Genomic DNA, 20,833 nt, shown 5'->3' on the forward strand with positions numbered 1-20,833 from the left:
ACCCCCCGGTGAGAGGCACTGAAAGCCCCTTCGGGGCTCTGCCCGGTCTCCCATCAGGAGGACAGCAGCCAGCTGCCAAAGGTCTCTGTTGGGGTTGGGAGCATACTCCCCATGGGCCCCAGTCATGAGGCCTCCCACCCCTGCTGCCCACAGTGCCCCCTCTCCCTCAGAACCTGGCCTTGGGTTTTGTCCTGCCTGCCCCCCTCCCCCACCCTCCCCCACTGAGAACGGCTTAGGCCCTGGTCCTGATGACCTCATGTGTGTATCTTTATCTGGAAGTCCCAGGGCAGCATCGCCTTCCACGGTGCTTCATCTCGAACCCGCAGGACTTGACGCAGCCCCTGGGCGAGTCTCCTCATGGTGGGTCAGTAGTAATCATTGCCATGGATGTGCGGGGCACATCTATATAATCCTGAGGTGTATCAGACCATTCCCTGTGGAATCCCACGTGTTGGAGTAAACTCAGGGTCTTTGAATGTGACTGTTAGGTCATGGCTTTTGAGCCTGAGTAAGAGAGGCAGAGGGGTGTCTGGTCAGCCACCCGTGGAGACAGCTAGGAGCCAGTCGGGCTGTTTGAGCAGAGGACAGGCTCTAGCAGATGGCAGGGATCGTACCCAGGACGCTCTCCTAGGTGCCAGAGGCCACAGACTCCAATGAGGATTTGGAAAGGAACCAGGGAGGAGAGGAATCTGGCCTCCCAGGGGTGCAGGCTGTGCAGAGGGTCGGCTGCCCCAGAGAGGTGGAAGCAGCAAGGCCCTGGGGATCCCATCTGACTTGCCCGGGACTGGCCAGGAGAGGGAGGGGGGAGCAGATGCTGCTGCAGGTGAGCTGCCACCCCGGCCTCATGAGGACATCTGTGCTCTGGGGCCAAGGCCAGGACCACAGCCCCAGGTTTCACTCCAGGATGGATACGTGACAGCTCTCATAACAGGTACTCCTCATGCCCCTTATTGGATATGACTGTTAGGTGTGGTTGGGTTCTTGCTCTGGGTACATAAGAACCTCAGGCCTTTGGCTGCTAGGAGGCCCAAACTGCCCCCTGTCCCCCACCGACTTTTCTGGAGGTCAATTCCAGGATCCAGCATCTTCTGCAACAGCCTCTGTGTGGAAACACACCACCCTGTTCCCAAGCTGATCTTGCCCAGGGCATCAGCGATTGGACAGGCGCCTCCCCTGGCTTAAGGAGTCTCAGTGAATGTTCTGCTCTTCTGAGAAGGCCCTGTGTTTCCTCATGGCTTCCCTGGAGGCTCTGTTAAAGAATCCGCCTGCAATGTGGGAGACGCAAGTTTGATCCCTGGGTGGGAAGGTACTCTAGAGGAGGAAATGGCAGTCCACTCAAGTATTCTTGCCTGGGAAATCCCACGGACAGAGGAGCCCGGGGGACTGCATTCCATGGGGTCGCAAAGAGTCGGATATGGCTGTGCGACTGAGCACACTCTCATGTATGCACAGCTAAAGGTTTGCTCTGGACTCTTTTATCTTTGGCAAGACACTGACCCGTGCTGGAACTTGCCAGACTTCTTCTGTGGCAGATAACACTGGCAATCGTCTTAAAGTGGATTTTGGGCAATACAGGGTTCCAGGTCTACCCCTGGCCTCCAGGTGGTGGCTCTTCCCATATCCAGGCAAAACATCATGAGGTTGGATCAGGGTAGTGTTTGTGGGGCTTGATAAAAAAGTGGATCCAGAGATGTTTCTGTGGTGGAAGAGGCCCAGTTAGTATATTCTATGGGGTTGGAGGTTAAGGGAGAGGAAAAGCTGAAGATAATTTAGCAAGGGTTGTTTCAGACTTACAGGTTCTGTGTGCTTGCATTTGGTTTCCTTTCTTTTTCCTTTTTTTTTTTTTTTAAATTGTGTCTTTTTCTTTTTTTTTCTTTTTTACTTTACAATATTGTATTGGTTTTGCCCTTTTTTAAACACACTCAGCATCTTTTCTCCAAAGTTTCGTTGTCTTTTTTTTTTTTTTAATTTTGAAAACTGTCAGTAGACTTTAATTTGAGCTTTTTCCATTGTAACCCTTTAAGATTTGAATAATATTTGTGAAAATCGTGGACTTCTCATATGCCCTCACCCAGTTTCCCCGCTTACTAATATCTTACATTAATATGATACATTTATTACTGAGGAATTACTGAGGAAGTATTAATGAGGAAGTATTGATGCATTATTTATTATCAACTAAAGCCCATACTTTACTCAGATTTCTATAGGTTTTACCCACTCCAGGATCCTGGCCAGGAAACCAGCCTAACATTTAGTTGTAATGTCTCCTTGGCTTCCCCATAGCTTTAACATTTCTTTGTTTGGATGATATTGACAGTTTTGAGGAGTACTCAGTAGATGTTCTGTACAATGTCCCTTGATTGGGATTTGTCTGATATTTTACCCGTACCTAGTCTTGGAGTACGGAGAAGGCAATGGCACCCCACTCCAGTACTCTTGCCTGGAAAATCCCATGGATGGAGGAGCCTGGTAGGCTGCAGTCCATGGGGTCGCTACGAGTTGGGCACTGACTGAGCAACTTCACTTTCACTTTTCACTTGCATGCATTGGAGAAGGAAATGGCAACCCACTCCAGTGTTCTTGCCTGGAGAATCCCAGGGACGGGGGAGCCTGGTGGGCTGCTGTCTGTGGGGTGGCGCAGAGTCGGACACGACTGAAGCGACTTAGCAGCAGCAGCAGCAGCAGGTGTTCAGTCACTTCTTGTCTTCCTCTCTCCATGCACACATGGGGACACGGCCCTGCCAAGGCCTCTTCACTTTGGAAGGGTCATGTGATGACCCGTGACCAGTGAATTTGGAAAAGAAGCATTTTTTTTTTTTTTTGTCACGACCATTTGTTTTGAAGGGACACGGGTGCCTGGGAGTTAATCATCAAGTCAGGACAACACACAGACATAGACAACTCTGAGTGAGGCTTCTCTCCCAGAGACTAAAGTCCTGCACTTCTGATCCTTGAGAGAGGCTGGCCCACAGGGAGCTGGCTGAAGGAATTCCACCCACCCCCACCCACAGCCTGCCACCACCCCCGGTGAGAGGCACTGAAAGCCCCTTCGGGGCTCTGCCCGGTCTCCCATCAGGAGGACAGCAGCCAGCTGCCAAAGGTCTCTGTTGGGGTTGGGAGCATACTCCCCATGGGCCCCAGTCATGAGGCCTCCCACCCCTGCTGCCCACAGTGCCCCCTCTCCCTCAGAACCTGGCCTTGGGTTTTGTCCTGCCTGCCCCCCTCCCCCACCCTCCCCCACTGAGAACGGCTTAGGCCCTGGTCCTGATGACCTCATGTGTGTATCTTTATCTGGAAGTCCCAGGGCAGCATCGCCTTCCACGGTGCTTCATCTCGAACCCGCAGGACTTGACGCAGCCCCTGGGCGAGTCTCCTCATGGTGGGTCAGTAGTAATCATTGCCATGGATGTGCGGGGCACATCTATATAATCCTGAGGTGTATCAGACCATTCCCTGTGGAATCCCACGTGTTGGAGTAAACTCAGGGTCTTTGAATGTGACTGTTAGGTCATGGCTTTTGAGCCTGAGTAAGAGAGGCAGAGGGGTGTCTGGTCAGCCACCCGTGGAGACAGCTAGGAGCCAGTCGGGCTGTTTGAGCAGAGGACAGGCTCTAGCAGATGGCAGGGATCGTACCCAGGACGCTCTCCTAGGTGCCAGAGGCCACAGACTCCAATGAGGATTTGGAAAGGAACCAGGGAGGAGAGGAATCTGGCCTCCCAGGGGTGCAGGCTGTGCAGAGGGTCGGCTGCCCCAGAGAGGTGGAAGCAGCAAGGCCCTGGGGATCCCATCTGACTTGCCCGGGACTGGCCAGGAGAGGGAGGGGGGAGCAGATGCTGCTGCAGGTGAGCTGCCACCCCGGCCTCCATGAGGACATCCGTGCTCTGGGGCCAAGGCCAGGACCACAGCCCCAGGTTTCACTCCAGGATGGATACGTGACAGCTCTCATAACAGGTACTCCTCATGCCCCTTATTGGATATGACTGTTAGGTGTGGTTGGGTTCTTGCTCTGGGTACATAAGAACCTCAGGCCTTTGGCTGCTAGGAGGCCCAAACTGCCCCCTGTCCCCCACCGACTTTTCTGGAGGTCAATTCCAGGATCCAGCATCTTCTGCAACAGCCTCTGTGTGGAAACACACCACCCTGTTCCCAAGCTGATCTTGCCCAGGGCATCAGCGATTGGACAGGCGCCTCCCCTGGCTTAAGGAGTCTCAGTGAATGTTCTGCTCTTCTGAGAAGGCCCTGTGTTTCCTCATGGCTTCCCTGGAGGCTCTGTTAAAGAATCCGCCTGCAATGTGGGAGACGCAAGTTTGATCCCTGGGTGGGAAGGTACTCTAGAGGAGGAAATGGCAGTCCACTCAAGTATTCTTGCCTGGGAAATCCCACGGACAGAGGAGCCCGGGGACTGCATTCCATGGGGTCGCAAAGAGTCGGATATGGCTGTGCGACTGAGCACACTCTCATGTATGCACAGCTAAAGGTTTGCTCTGGACTCTTTTATCTTTGGCAAGACACTGACCCGTGCTGGAACTTGCCAGACTTCTTCTGTGGCAGATAACACTGGCAATCGTCTTAAAGTGGATTTTGGGCAATACAGGGTTCCAGGTCTACCCCTGGCCTCCAGGTGGTGGCTCTTCCCATATCCAGGCAAAACATCATGAGGTTGGATCAGGGTAGTGTTTGTGGGGCTTGATAAAAAAGTGGATCCAGAGATGTTTCTGTGGTGGAAGAGGCCCAGTTAGTATATTCTATGGGGTTGGAGGTTAAGGGAGAGGAAAAGCTGAAGATAATTTAGCAAGGGTTGTTTCAGACTTACAGGTTCTGTGTGCTTGCATTTGGTTTCCTTTCTTTTTCCTTTTTTTTTTTTTTAAATTGTGTCTTTTTCTTTTTTTTTTCTTTTTTACTTTACAATATTGTATTGGTTTTGCCCTTTTTTAAACACACTCAGCATCTTTTCTCCAAAGTTTCGTTGTCTTTTTTTTTTTTTTTATTTTGAAACTGTCAATAGACTTTAATTTGAGCTTTTCCATTGTAACCCTTTAAGATTTGAATAATATTTGTGAAAATCGTGGACTTCTCATATGCCCTCACCCAGTTTCCCCGCTTACTAATATCTTACATTAATATGATACATTTATTACTGAGGAATTACTGAGGAAGTATTAATGAGGAAGTATTGATGCATTATTTATTATCAACTAAAGCCCATACTTTACTCAGATTTCTATAGGTTTTACCCACTCCAGGATCCTGGCCAGGAAACCAGCCTAACATTTAGTTGTAATGTCTCCTTGGCTTCCCCATAGCTTTAACATTTCTTTGTTTTGGATGATATTGACAGTTTTGAGGAGTACTCAGTAGATGTTTTGTACAATGTCCCTTGATTGGGATTTGTCTGATATTTTACCCGTACCTAGTCTTGGAGTACGGAGAAGGCAATGGCACCCCACTCCAGTACTCTTGCCTGGAAAATCCCATGGATGGAGGAGCCTGGTAGGCTGCAGTCCATGGGGTCACTAAGAGTTGGGCACGACTGAGCGACTTCACTTTCACTTTTCACTTTCATGCATTGGAGAAGGAAATGGCAACCCACTCCAGTGTTCTTGCCTGGAGAATCCCAGGGACGGGGGAGCCTGGTGGGCTGCCGTCTATGGGGTCGCACAGAGTCGGACACGACTGAGGTGACTTAGCAGCAGCATGGGGTATGAAAACACCTCATTTGCCCCTGTGATCAACAGCAATGTGACAAGAGCCAGGGCCCCTTCCTTCCTGCCCAAGAAAGAGATCTCTCTGGACTTTATCCAAGATGCAAAAGGACACCTCACAGCAATGATCCATTTCAGAATTTCCCGTCACCCCCCAGACACACTGTCTGCAAGTCTGAGGGCTGCCACCACCCAGCCTCATCACAATCACCTCCCACAGAAGGAACCCAGCTTTCCCAAGCTCCAAACCACCCTGGCTCAGGCACCAACAGCCCAACACTCCTCCTGTAACCCCACCACCCCGCCCTGGGTTGCATTGTTCATTGCGACTAGGGGATGTCTTTCCACCTTCCTCATGTGACTGCAGCTCCTAGACCGTCACTCTAGGTGTGGGGGTGTCCTGCTTCTCCTAGTGTCCCCACTGCTAACACAGCATTTCACAGAGCAGAGGCTCCATAAAGGTCTTTGGAATACACGAGCCAGTGAGCAGGGGGCTCAATTAATTATCTGCTACTTCCTAAAATAACCCAGGCAAATCCAAATAGAGAGAGATAATTTAGTTTTAGAAAATGACACACAAGAAGGACAGAACCATGAATTCACTACAATTACTTTTATCATCTAATTCTTCCTGCATCAATATTACTGCTAAGTAGGCTCACTTTTCCACAACAGTTCCAATTCCAATTCCATTGCATCCTGTTCAGGACCACAAAACACAATGGAAGAGTCTCCAGTCTCTTTTACAAAACAGTGAAGCTCTTGTTCTTGAACTGGGTAAGTACAAACACACTGTGATCAACATCATTCACTAAGTTAAGACACTGAAGTCTATTTAGCCTTCTACGAAAATAATCAAAGTTTGAAAGTTCTCTAAAGAAAACAGATGAATCCCCATGTCATCATAGAGAACAGGAACCCAAAGATGCTATACACCAGTTTCCCCAACTGGCCTGGGCCAGCACTTCTGAGAAGGCTGATCTCTCCCTCTTCAATCACAGAGGGAAGGATCACCTGGATGCTGCTCTGGCTCAGGCCGCCTCGTCCTCCTCCCTTGCAGCCTCTGTAGACAGGGGTGGGAAGGCCCTCAAAGCCCTTTGTTTGACCCTGAGCAGAAATGCCATGGCTTCCCACTTGCTGGTCTCCGCATAGGCCTGGGGAACCCACAGGAACTCAGAGCGGGCAGGGTGGCTGTCAGGCACCTGCCGGTATGCCAGGTACCCCTCCTGCACCCACGTGTGGGTAAGCAGCTCCCTGGGCTCCCCAAAGTTGCAGTGCTCACTCTTGACACACACACCCATCCTGCTGAGTGCTCCCCAGACCTTCTCCTCAGGGGCGTGGTCTGCATTCCACATGATGAGGCTGAGGACCAGCACCAGGAGGCTGGCCCTGGGCAGGCCCTGCCCACTGTTCAGCATCACATCATAGGTGAGGCCCATGGTGGGGACCATGATGTAGATGTGCTCCCTGGGTTCCACCTTCTTCACCTCCACACCACAGACCAGCTGCAGGCACTGTGAGGCTTGGCTGAAGACTGCCGGAAAGTGCTCCTGGTTATCCCTGAGGGCCTTCTTTAGCATTTTCACCTGGGAGGTCAGCTCCTTGGCTGGATACTTGAGCAGCAGGAACTTAATCAGGTTGGCCACCATCTCATTCAGAGCTACCGGGGGCAAGGGCAGAGACTGGTGGGGGGGCAGATGCAGTCTCCCCTGCCTCAGGCCCCAAGAGCTGAGCCTCCACTGGGCCCTGGGCCTGGGTCCTAAGTTCTTCCTCGGGCTTGCTCAGCTCACTCATCTCGACCATGAGGGCGATGCCTGGGATCAAACCACAGCCTGAGGCAGGAGTGAGGCGGGGGTGGGGGGGGGGGGGAGATGGGCACATATGGGGACCACGGGCCTGGATGGTGGAGAGAGGGGCTGTGAACAGCCTCAGCTGAAAACCACAGCCTGGACGGCCACAGGCCACTTACACATCTCCTCTTGAAAGGTGCTCTCAGACTTCACAGGGGCAAGCCTCCAGGGCATCCAGTCCCCTGGCTACCTGAAGAAGGAAGTGAGGTGTCTCCCCAGGGTGCAGTCAGCACAGTCCAAGATTTCCACAACTGACAAGGTAGTGGGATTAGGCCCTTGTGGGGTCCCCTCTGTTCTGGGATGGGGAGCCCCTGGTGCACACTCAGGGCACCCTCCTCATCTTGACTCCTGGTACTGCCTGGACCACCTCTGCTCTCTGACTTCAGGACATGGCCCTCAGACCTCTGCTTTTGCCTCCTGGTTCCTGGAGCTCCTGTGAGAGAAAGGGAGGAGGCAGCTGGGGGTATCCTGTGGCACAGCCCTGAGCCTTCTCTGACGGTACGAGCAGTGGACTCTGTGAGGTCCCCTCAGTTTTGTGTGGTGGGAGGTCCCCTCAGGGCTCTCTTGCAGTGCTCACCTTTCCCCTGGTACAATCTGGCCCCTACCCTCTGGGGACCTGCGAGGAAACTCAGAACAAGACCCTAGCCTGAACAAAAAGTGCTGAGGGGCCCCACATGAGGCTGCACCTGCCCAGGGAATCCCGCGGGTCCTAGGCTGGGGAGATGCTCGGTCCTCAACTCCTCCTCACGTCCTGCCTGGCCTCCCAGCACTGACCGCAGGGGCGGGGGTCTGCTTAGTCCTCCATCAGGGTTGGTGTGTCCAGCCTCTGCTAACCTGAAGCCATCCGCACTCCACCCGAAAAACCTCATCTCACGAGGTCCCTAGGCCAGATGTCAAGAAACTGCTCACCCTGCTCACCCTGCTCTGGGCCCTCCAAGACCCTCCTGCAAGGGCCAAGATCCCTCCCTGTTGGGGTCTAACTGCCTCTGTCCCTCCTCGCATGGAGCCTGTACTCCAGGCAAGACCTGCAAGTGTCCTGTCTGCAATCTGGAGGCTCTGCTGCTTTCACCTGTCTCTCTGACAGGGATGTCAGGCAATGCGGCATGAGGTCGTCCTGCCTGGGGACTACCAGGGTTCCCTCTGGTCTGAGATCTGACTACCCTCAGTCCTCACTCAGGGTGTTCACCTTGACTTCTGGTGGACCTAGGCTCTGTCCTCTCCCCACCAGGAAAGGTGGGAAGAGGTCCCTGCTCCTCACACCAGGTCCCTACTCTCACAGACCCGGATCTCAGGAAGACAGGACAGACCAAGTGTGCTCTTCTCACCCCGAGGGCTCCCAGGGCCGATAACAGGGGCTGAGATCTGTGGGGTTCCATCAGTCTCACCTTGGGGTCCCTAGAGTCTTCACTTGGGGTCCCTTCAGTCGTCCCTCAGGGACCTCAACTTGTCTCTGTGTAGGACTTTGGATTCTCTCCTCTCCCCACTCATGCCCCATCCCTTATGTCAGGACCCCAGTTTCTCTGAGACCTGGATGTCAGGAAGTCAGCCCCCTATACCAGGTCCCCAGTCTCTCTGACACCCGGATGTCAGGAAACACAGCATGGTTCGTCTGCCCTGTGTCCTCCCAGGGCCCACTCTGCTCTGCGGTCCAGCAGCCCCTGAGTCCTCCCTCAGTGTCCTCACCTTGACCCTCAAAATAACTAAGATCTTCCCGCCTGCCCATCTGAGGCCCTGCCCCGTCTAACAGTTGCCTAATGTCTCTGAGACGCAGATGCGCAAGTCAGAACAGGCTGCCAAGTGCTCATCCCACCACCAGGGTGGCCCAGGGCTGACAGCAGGGCAGGGATCAGTGGGGTTGCCTTTCATCATCCCTCAGGGACCACATCTTGAGCCCTGACAGATCTGGGGATGCCCTTTGTGTTGACCAGAGGCGGGACCCTCACATCAAGGCTCAGGGAGCACAGAGGGTGGATGAGCACATGTTGCATTTCCTGACATCCAGGTCTCAGAGAAACTGGGGACCTGGGAAAGGGGGCGTGGCCTCAGGTGAGCAGAGGGAAGAAGCCCGGCTCCTCCAGAGTTTCAAGTTGAGGACCCTGAGGGAGGACTGAGCGGGCTCTGGACCCCAATCGGAGGAGACCTCAGAGAAGCTTGTAGCTGCTGCCGGTCCTTGGCGGCCCTGGGGTAGGATGAGCCCAATGTGCGGGGTTTCACTTCCTCATATCCTGATCTCAGACTGGAGACCTGGTTAGGCGGCCTGACTTCCTGACGTCCGGATCTCAGACTGGGGACCTTGCATATGGGGCGGAGCCTTAGGTGGTCCAATTCCCAGGTCTGGTGGGGTGTCAGGTTGAGGACCCTGAGGAGGAACTAGAGGACCCTGAACTCCAATCAGAGGACACCTCAGAGAAGCTCATCTCTGCCGTCAGTCCAGGGCAACTGTGGGGGTAGGATGAGCGCAGCAGGCATGGTCTGACTTCCTGACATCCGGGTCTTGGAGAGACTGGGGCCCTGGTATAAGGGGCGGGGCTTCAGCTGGGGAGAGGCGAGAATCCCAGGTCCCGGCCGGAGGCAGGTGAGGTGCCTGAAGGAGGACTGAGGGGACCCTGCATGAGGACCGACGGAACCCCACAGATCCCCGCCCCTGTAGTCGGCCCTGGGAGCACATTCTGTCTGTCTGCCTTTCTCACATGCTGGTCTCAGAGAGACTGGGGATCTTGTGAAAGCGGAGGGGTCTCAAAATGGCGGACGGGACAGTCTCCGGTCCTGCCTGAGGGCCAGGCTGCATGCAAGGATGGACTGAGGCGGAAAGACCCCAACAGGGAGGCAGGGATCCTAGCCCTTGTGGGGACTCTTGGAGGCCCTAGAGTGGGGTGAGCAGTTTCTTGACTTCTGGCTTAGGGACCTCGGGAGGTGAGGTTTTTTCTGGGCGGAGGGCAGAGGCTTCAGGTCGGCAGAGGCTGAACTCCCCAAACCCGAGGGAGGACTAAGCAGACCCCCACCCCTGTGGTCAGTGCTGGGAGGCCAGGCAGGACGTGAGGAGGAGCTGATGACCGAGCATCTCCCCAGCCTAGGACCCACAGGAAGCCCTGGGCAGGTTCGGCAGCGTGTGGAGCCCCTCAGCGCTTTCTGTGGAGGCTGGGATCTTGTTCTGAATTTCCATGCAGGTCCCCAGAGGGGAGGGACCAGGTCGTGCCAGGGGCAAGGTGAGCACTACAAGGGAGCCCTGAGGGGACCTCCCGCCACACAACTGGGGGGACCTCACAGAGTCCACCCCTCGTACTGTCACAGAAGGCTCAGGGCAGTGCCACAGGATACCCCCGAGCTGCCCCCTCCCTTTTTCTCACAGGAGCTGCAGGAACCAGGAGGCGAAGGCAGAGGGCTGCAGCTGGTGTCCTGAGGTCAGAGGGCAGAGGAGGTCCAGGCAGTACCAGGGGTCAAGGTGAGGAGGGTACCCTGAGTGTGCACCAGGGGCTCCCCACCCCAGAACAGAAGGGACCCCACAAGGGCCTAATCCCCCACCTTGTCAGCCTTGGAAATCTTGGACTGTGCTGACTGCACCCTGCGGAGCCACCTCACTTCCTCCTTCCGGTAGCCAGGGGACTGGCTGCCCTGGAGGCTTGCCCCTGTGAGGTCTGAGAGCACCCAGCCCTCAAGAGGAGACCTGTAGGTTGCCTGTGTCAGTCCGCCCAGGGTGTGGTGCTCAGCTGAGGCCATTCACAGCCCCTCTCTCCCCCAGCCTGGCCTGTGGTCCCCATCTGTCACCCTGGCTGACTCCTGTCTGTGGTTTGATCCCAGGTATCGCGCTCGTGGTCGAGATGAGTGAACTGAGCAAGCCCGAGGAAGATTTTCAGGACCCTGGCGAGGCCCAGGGCCCGGTGAATGTGCAGCTCTTGGGGGCTGAGGCAGGGGTGGCTGCATCCGCCTCGGCCTCCTCCCCCACAGTGTCCTCCTTAGGCACTGGGGAGTCCTTGCCCCAGGAAGCGCTGAATGAGATGATAGCTAGCCTAATGAAGTTCCTGCTCCTCAAGTATCGAGCCAAGGAGCTGACCTCCCAGGCGGAAATGCTGAATAAGGTCCTCAGGGATAACCAGGAATACTTCCCGGTGGTCTTCAACCAAGCCTCGCAGTGCCTGCAGCTGGTCTTTGGCGTGGAAGTGAAGGAGGTGGACCCCAGGGAGCACATCTACATCATGGTCCCCATCCTGGGCCTCACCTGCAACGCAATGCTGAACAGTGGGCAGAGCATCCCCAAGGCTGGCCTCCTGGTGCTGGTCCTTAACCTGATCATGCGGAATGGAGACCGTGCCCCTGAGGAGAAGGTCTGGGGAGCACTCAGCAGATTGGGTGTGTGTGTCGGGAGTGTGCACTGCATCTTTGGGGAGCCCAGGGCGCTTCTGACCCACGCGTGGGTGCAGGAGGGGTACCTGGAGTACCGGCAGGTGCCTTACAGCCACCCTGCTCGCTATGAGTTCCTGTGGGGTCCCCGGGCTTATGCGGAGACCAGCAAGTGGGAAGTCATGGCATTTCTGCTCAGGGTCAAACAAAGGGCTTTGAGGACCTTCCCACTGCAGTCTGCAGAGGCTGCAAGGGAGGAGGATGAGGTGGCCTGAGCCAGAGCAGCATCCAGGTGATCCTTGGCTCTGAGATTGAAGAGGGAGCGGTCAGCCTTCTCAGAAGTGAGGGCCTGGGGCAGTTTGGGGAACCAGTGTATCAGCTTCTTTGCATTCCTGTTCTGTACGATGACGTGGAGATTCACCAGTTCTCCTTAGAAAATTTTCAAACTTTGATTGTTTTCATAGAAGGCTAAATAGACTTCAGTGTCTTAGCTTCATGAATGATGCTGATCACAGTGCGTTTGTGCTTACCCAGTTCGTGAGCAAGAGTTTTGCTGTTTCGTAAAAGAGATCGGAAACTCTTCCATTGTATTTTGTGGTCCTGAACAGGATGCAATGGAATTGGAATTAGAACTGTTGTGGAAAAGTGAGCTTGCTTAGCAGTAATATTGATGATGGAAGAGATGATAAAAGTAATTGTAGTGAATTCATGGTTCTGTCCTTCTTGTGTGTCATTTTCAAAAACTAAATAATCTCTTGTTCATTTGGATTTGCCTGGGTTATTTAAGGAATCAGCAGATAATGAATTGAGCCCCCGCTCACTGGCTTGTGTATTCTGAAGACCTTTATGGAGCCACTGCTCCATGAAAAGGCTGGGTTAGCAGTGGGGACACTAGGAGAAGCCGGACACCCCCCACACCATGAGCGATGATCTAGGAGCCGTAGTCACACGAAGAAGGTGGAGAGAAGTCCCCTAGTCACACTAAACCAGGCAACACAGGGCGGGGCGGTCAGGCTCCTAGAGGAATGCTGGAATGTCAGTGTCTGAGCCAGGGCGTTCTGGGGGCTTTGGGAAGCTGGTTCCTTCTGTGGGAGGTGATCGTGATGAGGCTGCGTGGTGGCATCCCTCAGACTTGCAGGGCAGTGTGTCTTGGGGGTGACGGGAAAGTCTGAAACAGATCATCGCTGTGAGGTATCCTTTTGCATCTTGGATAAAACACAGAGAGATCTCTTTCTCGGGCAGGAAAGAAGGGGTCCTGACTGTTGTTGCATTGGTGTTGACCACAGGGGAAAGGACGTGTTTTCTACCACTGCCCCACCATCTGCTTGGAATCCTGGAGAAGAGCAAATGTTGCTTTTGAAGTATGGCCCAGCAGTCCCTGGGCTGGCCCTCTACTCTCTGTCCTGGGAAAGCGGATTACCAAGTATATTGAAATGACCATTTATTTGGTCATCTGGACTTTATTTTGGCCACTTGTGCACATGCTCTAGATTTCAGAGGGATGAAATGAGTGAAGAGAAGCTGCCAAGTGGAGAAATCCTGCTGGGTGACTGGATCCTGGGAACTTTGATTCCCAGCTGGGAAAGACACTGCTCCGCACCCCTCAAACACATGCATACACCCAGGTTGAATAATATAACCCCTAAGAGGAAAACACACAGAGCAGCGATTTTGACGGTTTTTTTTTATTTATCTTAGACTCAGAGTCTGAGATCCAAATGACAAAAGAGATACGTACTAGCCAGAAAAGATGCAACATCCACCAGTGTCCGTGGCTTCAGGCAGGTTCAGAAGTGTGGAGGCAGCAGAGACTCAACAGGTTAAGGCTGTGCCTGGCATCAAATGACAGGAGCGAGTTCCGGGCCTAAGGAGGTGGTGAGGTTACTGCAGTGCGGTGTGCGGGTGGGTGCAGGGGGCTGAAGGGGCCGCTCTCCCTGCTGAGTGCCAGAGAACAACGGGAAACAGATGTGATTCTGCCGCGTACGTGGCATCTGCCACATAGTCAGTGGACACTTGGAAATGGTTGAGAATTTCAAGACCCGTGTGACCTGCTCAGACTCTCTTCCCCAAAACAAAGGAGATTGTGTCATTATAAGTTCTAACCGCTGCTCTTTGTTGAGCATCTGCTAGGCAGTGTGGAATTGGAGAGCTGTCAGGCATTCAGTTGGGGAAGGCAATGGCACCCCACTCCAGTACTCTTGCCTGGAAAATCCCATGGATGGAGGAGCCTGGTAGGCTGCAGTCCATGGGGTCGCTACGAGTCGGACATGACTGAGCAACTTCACTTTCACTTTTCACTTGCATGCATTGGAGAAGGAAATGGCAACCCACTCCAGTGTCTTGCCTGGAGAATCCCAGGGACGGGGGAGCCTGGTGGGCTGCTGTCTGTGGGGTGGCGCAGAGTCGGACACGACTGAAGCGACTTAGCAGCAGCAGCAGCAGCAGGTGTTCAGTCACTTCTTGTCTTCCTCTCTCCATGCACACATGGGGACACGGCCCTGCCAAGGCCTCTTCACTTTGGAAGGGTCATGTGATGACCCGTGACCAGTGAATTTGGAAAAGAAGCATTTTTTTTTTTTTGTCACGACCATTTGTTTTGAAGGGACACGGGTGCCTGGGAGTTAATCATCAAGTCAGGACAACACACAGACATAGACAACTCTGAGTGAGGCTTCTCTCCCAGAGACTAAAGTCCTGCACTTCTGATCCTTGAGAGAGGCTGGCCCACAGGGAGCTGGCTGAAGGAATTCCACCCACCCCCACCCACAGCCTGCCACCACCCCCGGTGAGAGGCACTGAAAGCCCCTTCGGGGCTCTGCCCGGTCTCCCATCAGGAGGACAGCAGCCAGCTGCCAAAGGTCTCTGTTGGGGTTGGGAGCATACTCCCCATGGGCCCCAGTCATGAGGCCTCCCACCCCTGCTGCCCACAGTGCCCCTCTCCCTCAGAACCTGGCCTTGGGTTTTGTCTGCTGCCCCCCTCCCCCACCCTCCCCCACTGAGAACGCTTAGGCCCTGGTCCTGATGACCTCATGTGTGTATCTTTATCTGGAAGTCCCAGGGCAGCATCGCCTTCCACGGTGCTTCATCTCGAACCCGCAGGACTTGACGCAGCCCTGGGCGAGTCTCCTCATGGTGGGTCAGTAGTAATCATTGCCTGGATGTGCGGGGCACATCTATATAATCTTGAGGTGTATCAGACCATTCCCTGTGGAATCCCACGTGTTTGGAGTAAACTTCAGGGGTCTTTGATGTGACTGTAGGTCATGGCTTTTGAGCCTGAGTAAGAGAGGCAGAGGGGGTGTCTGGTCAGCCACCCGTGGAGACAGCTAGGAGCCAGATCGGGCTGTTTGAGCAGAGGACAGGCTCTAGCAGATGGCAGGGATCGTACCCAGGACGCTCTCCTAGGTGCCAGAGGCCACCAGACTCCAATGAGGATTTGGAAAGGAACCAGGGAGGAGAGGAATCTGGCCTCCCAGGGGTGCAGGCTGTGCAGAGGGTCGGCTGCCCCCAGAGAGGTGGAAGCAGCAAGGCCCTGGGATCCCATCTGACTTGCCCGGACTGCCAGGAGAGGGAGGGGGGGAGCAGATGCTGCTGCAGGTGAGCTGCCACCCCGGCCTCCATGAGGACATCCGTGCTCTGGGGCCAAGGCCAGGACCACAGCCCCAGGTTTCACTCCAGGATGGGATACGTGACAGCTCTCATAACAGGTACTCCTCAGCCCCTTATGGATATGACTGTTAGGTGGGTGGGGTTCTTGCTCTGGGTACATAAGAACCTCAGGCCTTTGGTGCTAGAGGCCCAAACTGCCCCTGTCCCCCACCGACTTTTCTGGAGGTCAATTCCAGGATCCAGCATCTTCTGCAACAGCCTCTGTGTGGAACACACCACCCTTTCCCAAGCTTGATCTTGCCCAGGCATCAGCGATTGGACAGGCGCCTCCCCTGGCTTAAGGAGTTCTCAGTGAATGTTCTGCTCTTCTGAGAAGGCCCTGTGTTTCCTCATGGCTTCCCTGGGGCTCTGTTAAAGAATCCGCCTGCAATGTGGGGAGACGCAAGTTTGATCCCTGGTGGGAAGGTACTCTAGAGGAGGAAATGGCAGTCCACTCAAGTATTCTTGCCTGGGAATCCCACGGACAGAGGAACCCGGGGGACTGCATTCCATGGGTCGCAAAGAGTCGGGTATGGCTGTGCGACTGAGCACCACTCTCAGTATGCACAGCTAAAGGTTGCTCTGGACTCTTTATCTTTTGGCAAGACACTGACCCGTGCTGGAACTTGCCAGACTTCTTCTGTGGCAGATAACACTGGCAATCGTCTTAAAAGTGGATTTTGGGCAATACAGGGTTCCAGGTCTACCCCTGGCCTCCAGGTGGTGGCTCTTCCCATATCCAGGCAAAACATCATGAGGTTGGATCAGGGTAGTGTTTTTGTGGGCTTTGATAAAAAGTGGATCCAGAGATGTTTCTGTGGTGGAAGAGGCCCAGTTAGTATATTCTATGGGGTTGGAGGTTAAGGGAGAGGAAAAGCTGAAGATAATTTAGCAAGGGTTGTTTTCAGACTTACAGGTTCTGTGTGCTTGCATTTGGTTCCTTTCTTTTTCCTTTTTTTTTTTTTTAAATTGTGTCTTTTTCTTTTTTTTTTCTTTTTTACTTTACAATATTGTATTGGTTTTTTGCCCTTTTTTAAACATACTCAGCATCTTTTCTCCAAAGTTTCGTGTCTTTTTTTTTTTTTTAATTTTGGAAACTGTCAATAGACTTTAATTTTGAGCTTTCCATTGTAACCCTTTAAGATTTGAATAATATTTGTGAAAATCGTGGACTTCTTCATATGCCCTCACCCAGTTTCCCCGCTTACTAATATCTTACATTAATTATGATACATTTATTACTGAGAATTACTGAGGAAGTATTAATGAGGAAGTATTGATGCATTATTTATTATCAACTAAAGCCCATACTTTACTCAGATTTCTATAGGTTTTTTTACCACTTCCAGGATCCTGGCCAGGAAACCAGCCTAACATTTAGTTGTAATGTCTCCTTGGCTTCCCATAGCTTTAACATTTCTTTGTTTTGGATGATATGGACAGTTTTGAGGAGTACTCAGTAGATGTTTTGTACAATGTCCCTTGATTGGGATTTGTCTGATATTTTACCCTACCTAGTCTTGGAGTACGGAGAAGGCAATGCACCCCACTCCAGTTACTCTTGCCTGGAAATCCCATGGATGGAGGAGCCTGGGTAGGCTGCAGTCCATGGGGTCTACTAAGAGTTGGCACGACTGAGTGACTTCACTTTCACTTTTCACTTTCATGCATTGGAGAAGGAAATGGCAACCCACTCCAGTGTTCTTGCCTGGAGAATCCCAGGGACGGGGGAGCCTGGTGGGCTGCCGTCTATGGGGTCGCACAGAGTCGGACACGACTGAGGTGACTTAGCAGCAGCATGGGGTATGAAAACACCTCATTTGCCCCTGTGATCAACAGCAATGTGACAAGAGCCAGGGCCCCTTCCTTCCTGCCCAAGAAAGAGATCTCTCTGGACTTTATCCAAGATGCAAAAGGACACCTCACAGCAATGATCCATTTCAGAATTTCCCGTCACCCCCCAGACACACTGTCTGCAAGTCTGAGGGCTGCCACCACCCAGCCTCATCACAATCACCTCCCACAGAAGGAACCCAGCTTTCCCAAGCTCCAAACCACCCTGGCTCAGGCACCAACAGCCCAACACTCCTCCTGTAACCCCACCACCCCGCCCTGGGTTGCATTGTTCATTGCGACTAGGGGATGTCTTTCCACCTTCCTCATGTGACTGCAGCTCCTAGACCGTCACTCTAGGTGTGGGGGTGTCCTGCTTCTCCTAGTGTCCCCACTGCTAACACAGCATTTCACAGAGCAGAGGCTCCATAAAGGTCTTTGGAATACACGAGCCAGTGAGCAGGGGGCTCAATTAATTATCTGCTACTTCCTAAAATAACCCAGGCAAATCCAAATAGAGAGAGATAATTTAGTTTTAGAAAATGACACACAAGAAGGACAGAACCATGAATTCACTACAATTACTTTTATCATCTAATTCTTCCTGCATCAATATTACTGCTAAGTAGGCTCACTTTTCCACAACAGTTCCAATTCCAATTCCATTGCATCCTGTTCAGGACCACAAAACACAATGGAAGAGTCCTCCAGTCTCTTTTACAAAACAGTGAAGCTCTTGTTTCTTGAACTGGGTAAGTACAAACACACTGTGATCAACATCATTCACTAAGTTAAGACACTGAAGTCTATTTAGCCTTCTACGAAAATAATCAAAGTTTGAAAGTTCTCTAAGAAAACAGATGAATCCCCATGTCATCATAGAGAACAGGAACCCAAAGATGCTATACACCAGTTTCCCCAACTGGCCTGGGCCAGCACTTCTGAGAAGGCTGAATCTCTCCCTCTCAATCACAGAGGGAAGGATCACCTGGATGCTGCTCTGGCTCAGGCCGCCTCGTCCTCCTCCCTTGCAGCCTCTGTAGACAGGGGTGGGAAGGCCTCAAAGCCCTTTGTTTGACCCTGAGCAGAAATGCCATGGCTTCCCACTTGCTGGTCTCCGCATAGGCCTGGGGAACCCACAGGAACTCAGAGCGGGCAGGGTGGCTGTCAGGCACCTGCCGGTATGCCAGGTACCCCTCCTGCACCCACGTGTGGGTAAGCAGCTCCCTGGGCTCCCCAAAGTTGCAGTGCTCACTCTTGACACACACACCCATCCTGCTGAGTGCTCCCCAGACCTTCTCCTCAGGGGCGTGGTCTGCATTCCACATGATGAGGCTGAGGACCAGCACCAGGAGGCTGGCCCTGGGCCAGGCCCTGCCCACTGTTCAGCATCACATCATAGGTGAGGCCCATGGTGGGGACCATGATGTAGATGTGCTCCCTGGGTTCCACCTTCTTCACCTCCACACCACAGACCAGCTGCAGGCACTGTGAGGCTTGGCTGAAGACTGCCGGAAAGTGCTCCTGGTTATCCCTGAGGGCCTTCTTTAGCATTTTCACCTGGGAGGTCAGCTCCTTGGCTGGATACTTGAGCAGCAGGAACTTAATCAGGTTGGCCACCATCTCATTCAGAGCTACCGGGGCAAGGGCAAGAGACTGGTGGGGGGGCAGATGCAGTCTCCCCTGCCTCAGGCCCCAAGAGCTGAGCCTCCACTGGGCCCTGGGCCTGGGTCCTAAGTTCTTCCTCGGGCTTGCTCAGCTCACTCATCTCGACCATGAGGGCGATGCCTGGGATCAAACCACAGCCTGAGGCAGGAGTGAGGCGGGGGTGGGGGGGGGGGGAGATGGGCACATATGGGGACCACGGGCCTGGATGGTGGAGAGAGGGGCTGTGAACAGCCTCAGCTGAAAACCACAGCCTGGACGGCCACAGGCCACTTACACATCTCCTCTTGAAAGGTGCTCTCAGACTTCACAGGGGCAAGCCTCCAGGGCATCCAGTCCCCTGGCTACCTGAAGAAGGAAGTGAGGTGTCTCCCCAGGGTGCAGTCAGCACAGTCCAAGATTTCCACAAACTGACAAGGTAGTGGGATTAGGCCCTTGTGGGGTCCCCTCTGTTCTGGATGGGGAGCCCCTGGTGCACACTCAGGGCACCCTCCTCATCTTGACTCCTGGTACTGCCTGGACCACCTCTGCTCTCTGACTTCAGGACATGGCCCTCAGACCTCTGCTTTTGCCTCCTGGTTCCTGGAGCTCCTGTGAGAGAAAGGGAGGAGGCAGCTGGGGGTATCCTGTGGCACAGCCCTGAGCCTTCTCTGACGGTACGAGCAGTGGACTCTGTGAGGGTCCCCTCAGTTTTGTTGTGGTGGGAGGTCCCCTCAGGGCTCTCTTGCAGTGCTCACCTTCCCCTGGTACAATTGGCCCCTACCCTCTGGGGACCTGCGAGGAAACTCAGAACAAGACCACTAGCCTGAACAAAAAAGTGCTGAGGGGCCCCACATGAGGCTGCACCTGCCCAGGGAATCCCGCGGGTCCTAGGCTGGGGAGATGCTCGGTCCTCAACTCCTCCTCACGTCCTGCCTGCCCTCCAGCACTGACCGCAGGGGCGGGGGTCTGCTTAGTCCTCCATCAGGGTTGGTGTGTCCAGCCTCTGCTAACTGAAGCCATCCGCCACTCCACCCGAAAAAACCTCATCTCACGAGGTCCCTAGGCCAGATGTCAAGAAACTGCTCACCACTGCTCACCCTGCTCTGGGCCCTCCAAGACCCTCCTGCAAGGGCCAAGATCCCTCCCTGTTGGGGTCTAACTGCCTCTGTCCCTCCTCGCATGGAGCCTGTACTCCAGGCAAGACCTGCAAGTGTCCTGTCTGCAATCTGAGGCTCTGCTGCTTTCACCTGTCTCTCTGACAGGGATGTCAGGCAATGCGCATGAGGTCGTCCTGCCTGGGGACTACCAGGGTTCCCTCTGGTCTGAGATCTGACTACCCTCAGTCCTCACTCAGGGTGTTCACTTGACTTCTGGTGGACCTAGGCTCTGTCCTCTCCCCACCAGGAAGGTGGGAAGAGGTCCTGCTCCTCACACCAGGTCCCTACTCTCACAGACCCGGATCTCAGGAGACAGGACAGACCAAGTGTGCTCTTCTCACCCGAGGGCTCCCAGGGCCGATAACAGGGGCTGAGATCTGTGGGGTTCCATCAGTCTCACCTTGGGGTCCCTAGAGTCTTCACTTGGGGTCCCTTCAGTCGTCCCTCAGGGACCTCAATTGTCTCTGTGTAGGACTTTGGATTCTCTCCTCTCCCCACTCATGCCCCATCCCTTATGTCAGGACCCCAGTTTCTCTGAGACCTGGATGTCAGGAAGTCAGCCCCCTATACCAGGTCCCCAGTCTCTCTGACACCCGGATGTCAGGAAACACAGCATGGTTCGTCTGCCCTGTGTCCTCCAGGGCCACTCTGCTCT

General features: G+C 53.8%; 1 protein-coding gene and 2 pseudogenes across 1 annotated transcript; 1 reads left to right on the top strand and 2 right to left on the bottom strand.

The window, feature by feature from the left end:
* Window positions 1-6,736: 6,736 nt before the first annotated feature.
* LOC113889375 lies at window positions 6,737-7,499 on the bottom strand (annotated as a pseudogene).
* Window positions 7,500-10,907: 3,408 nt separating this feature from the next.
* LOC113889376 (melanoma-associated antigen 10-like) lies at window positions 10,908-12,619 on the top strand. Its single transcript, XM_027536051.1, has 2 exons — window positions 10,908-10,997; window positions 11,354-12,619. Exon 2 carries the CDS (start codon window positions 11,374-11,376, stop codon window positions 12,166-12,168), a length of 795 nt encoding a protein of 264 aa, XP_027391852.1. The 5' UTR covers window positions 10,908-10,997; window positions 11,354-11,373; the 3' UTR covers window positions 12,169-12,619.
* A 5,760-nt stretch (window positions 12,620-18,379) lies between these two features.
* On the bottom strand, window positions 18,380-19,142 carry LOC113889378 (annotated as a pseudogene).
* Between the last annotated feature and the right edge of the window lie 1,691 nt (window positions 19,143-20,833).

The sequence above is a fragment of the Bos indicus x Bos taurus genome, unplaced genomic scaffold (genome assembly GCF_003369695.1).
Source record: "Bos indicus x Bos taurus breed Angus x Brahman F1 hybrid unplaced genomic scaffold, Bos_hybrid_MaternalHap_v2.0 tig00011889_arrow_arrow_obj, whole genome shotgun sequence".
In the NCBI taxonomy this organism is placed as follows: domain Eukaryota; kingdom Metazoa; phylum Chordata; class Mammalia; order Artiodactyla; family Bovidae; genus Bos; species Bos indicus x Bos taurus.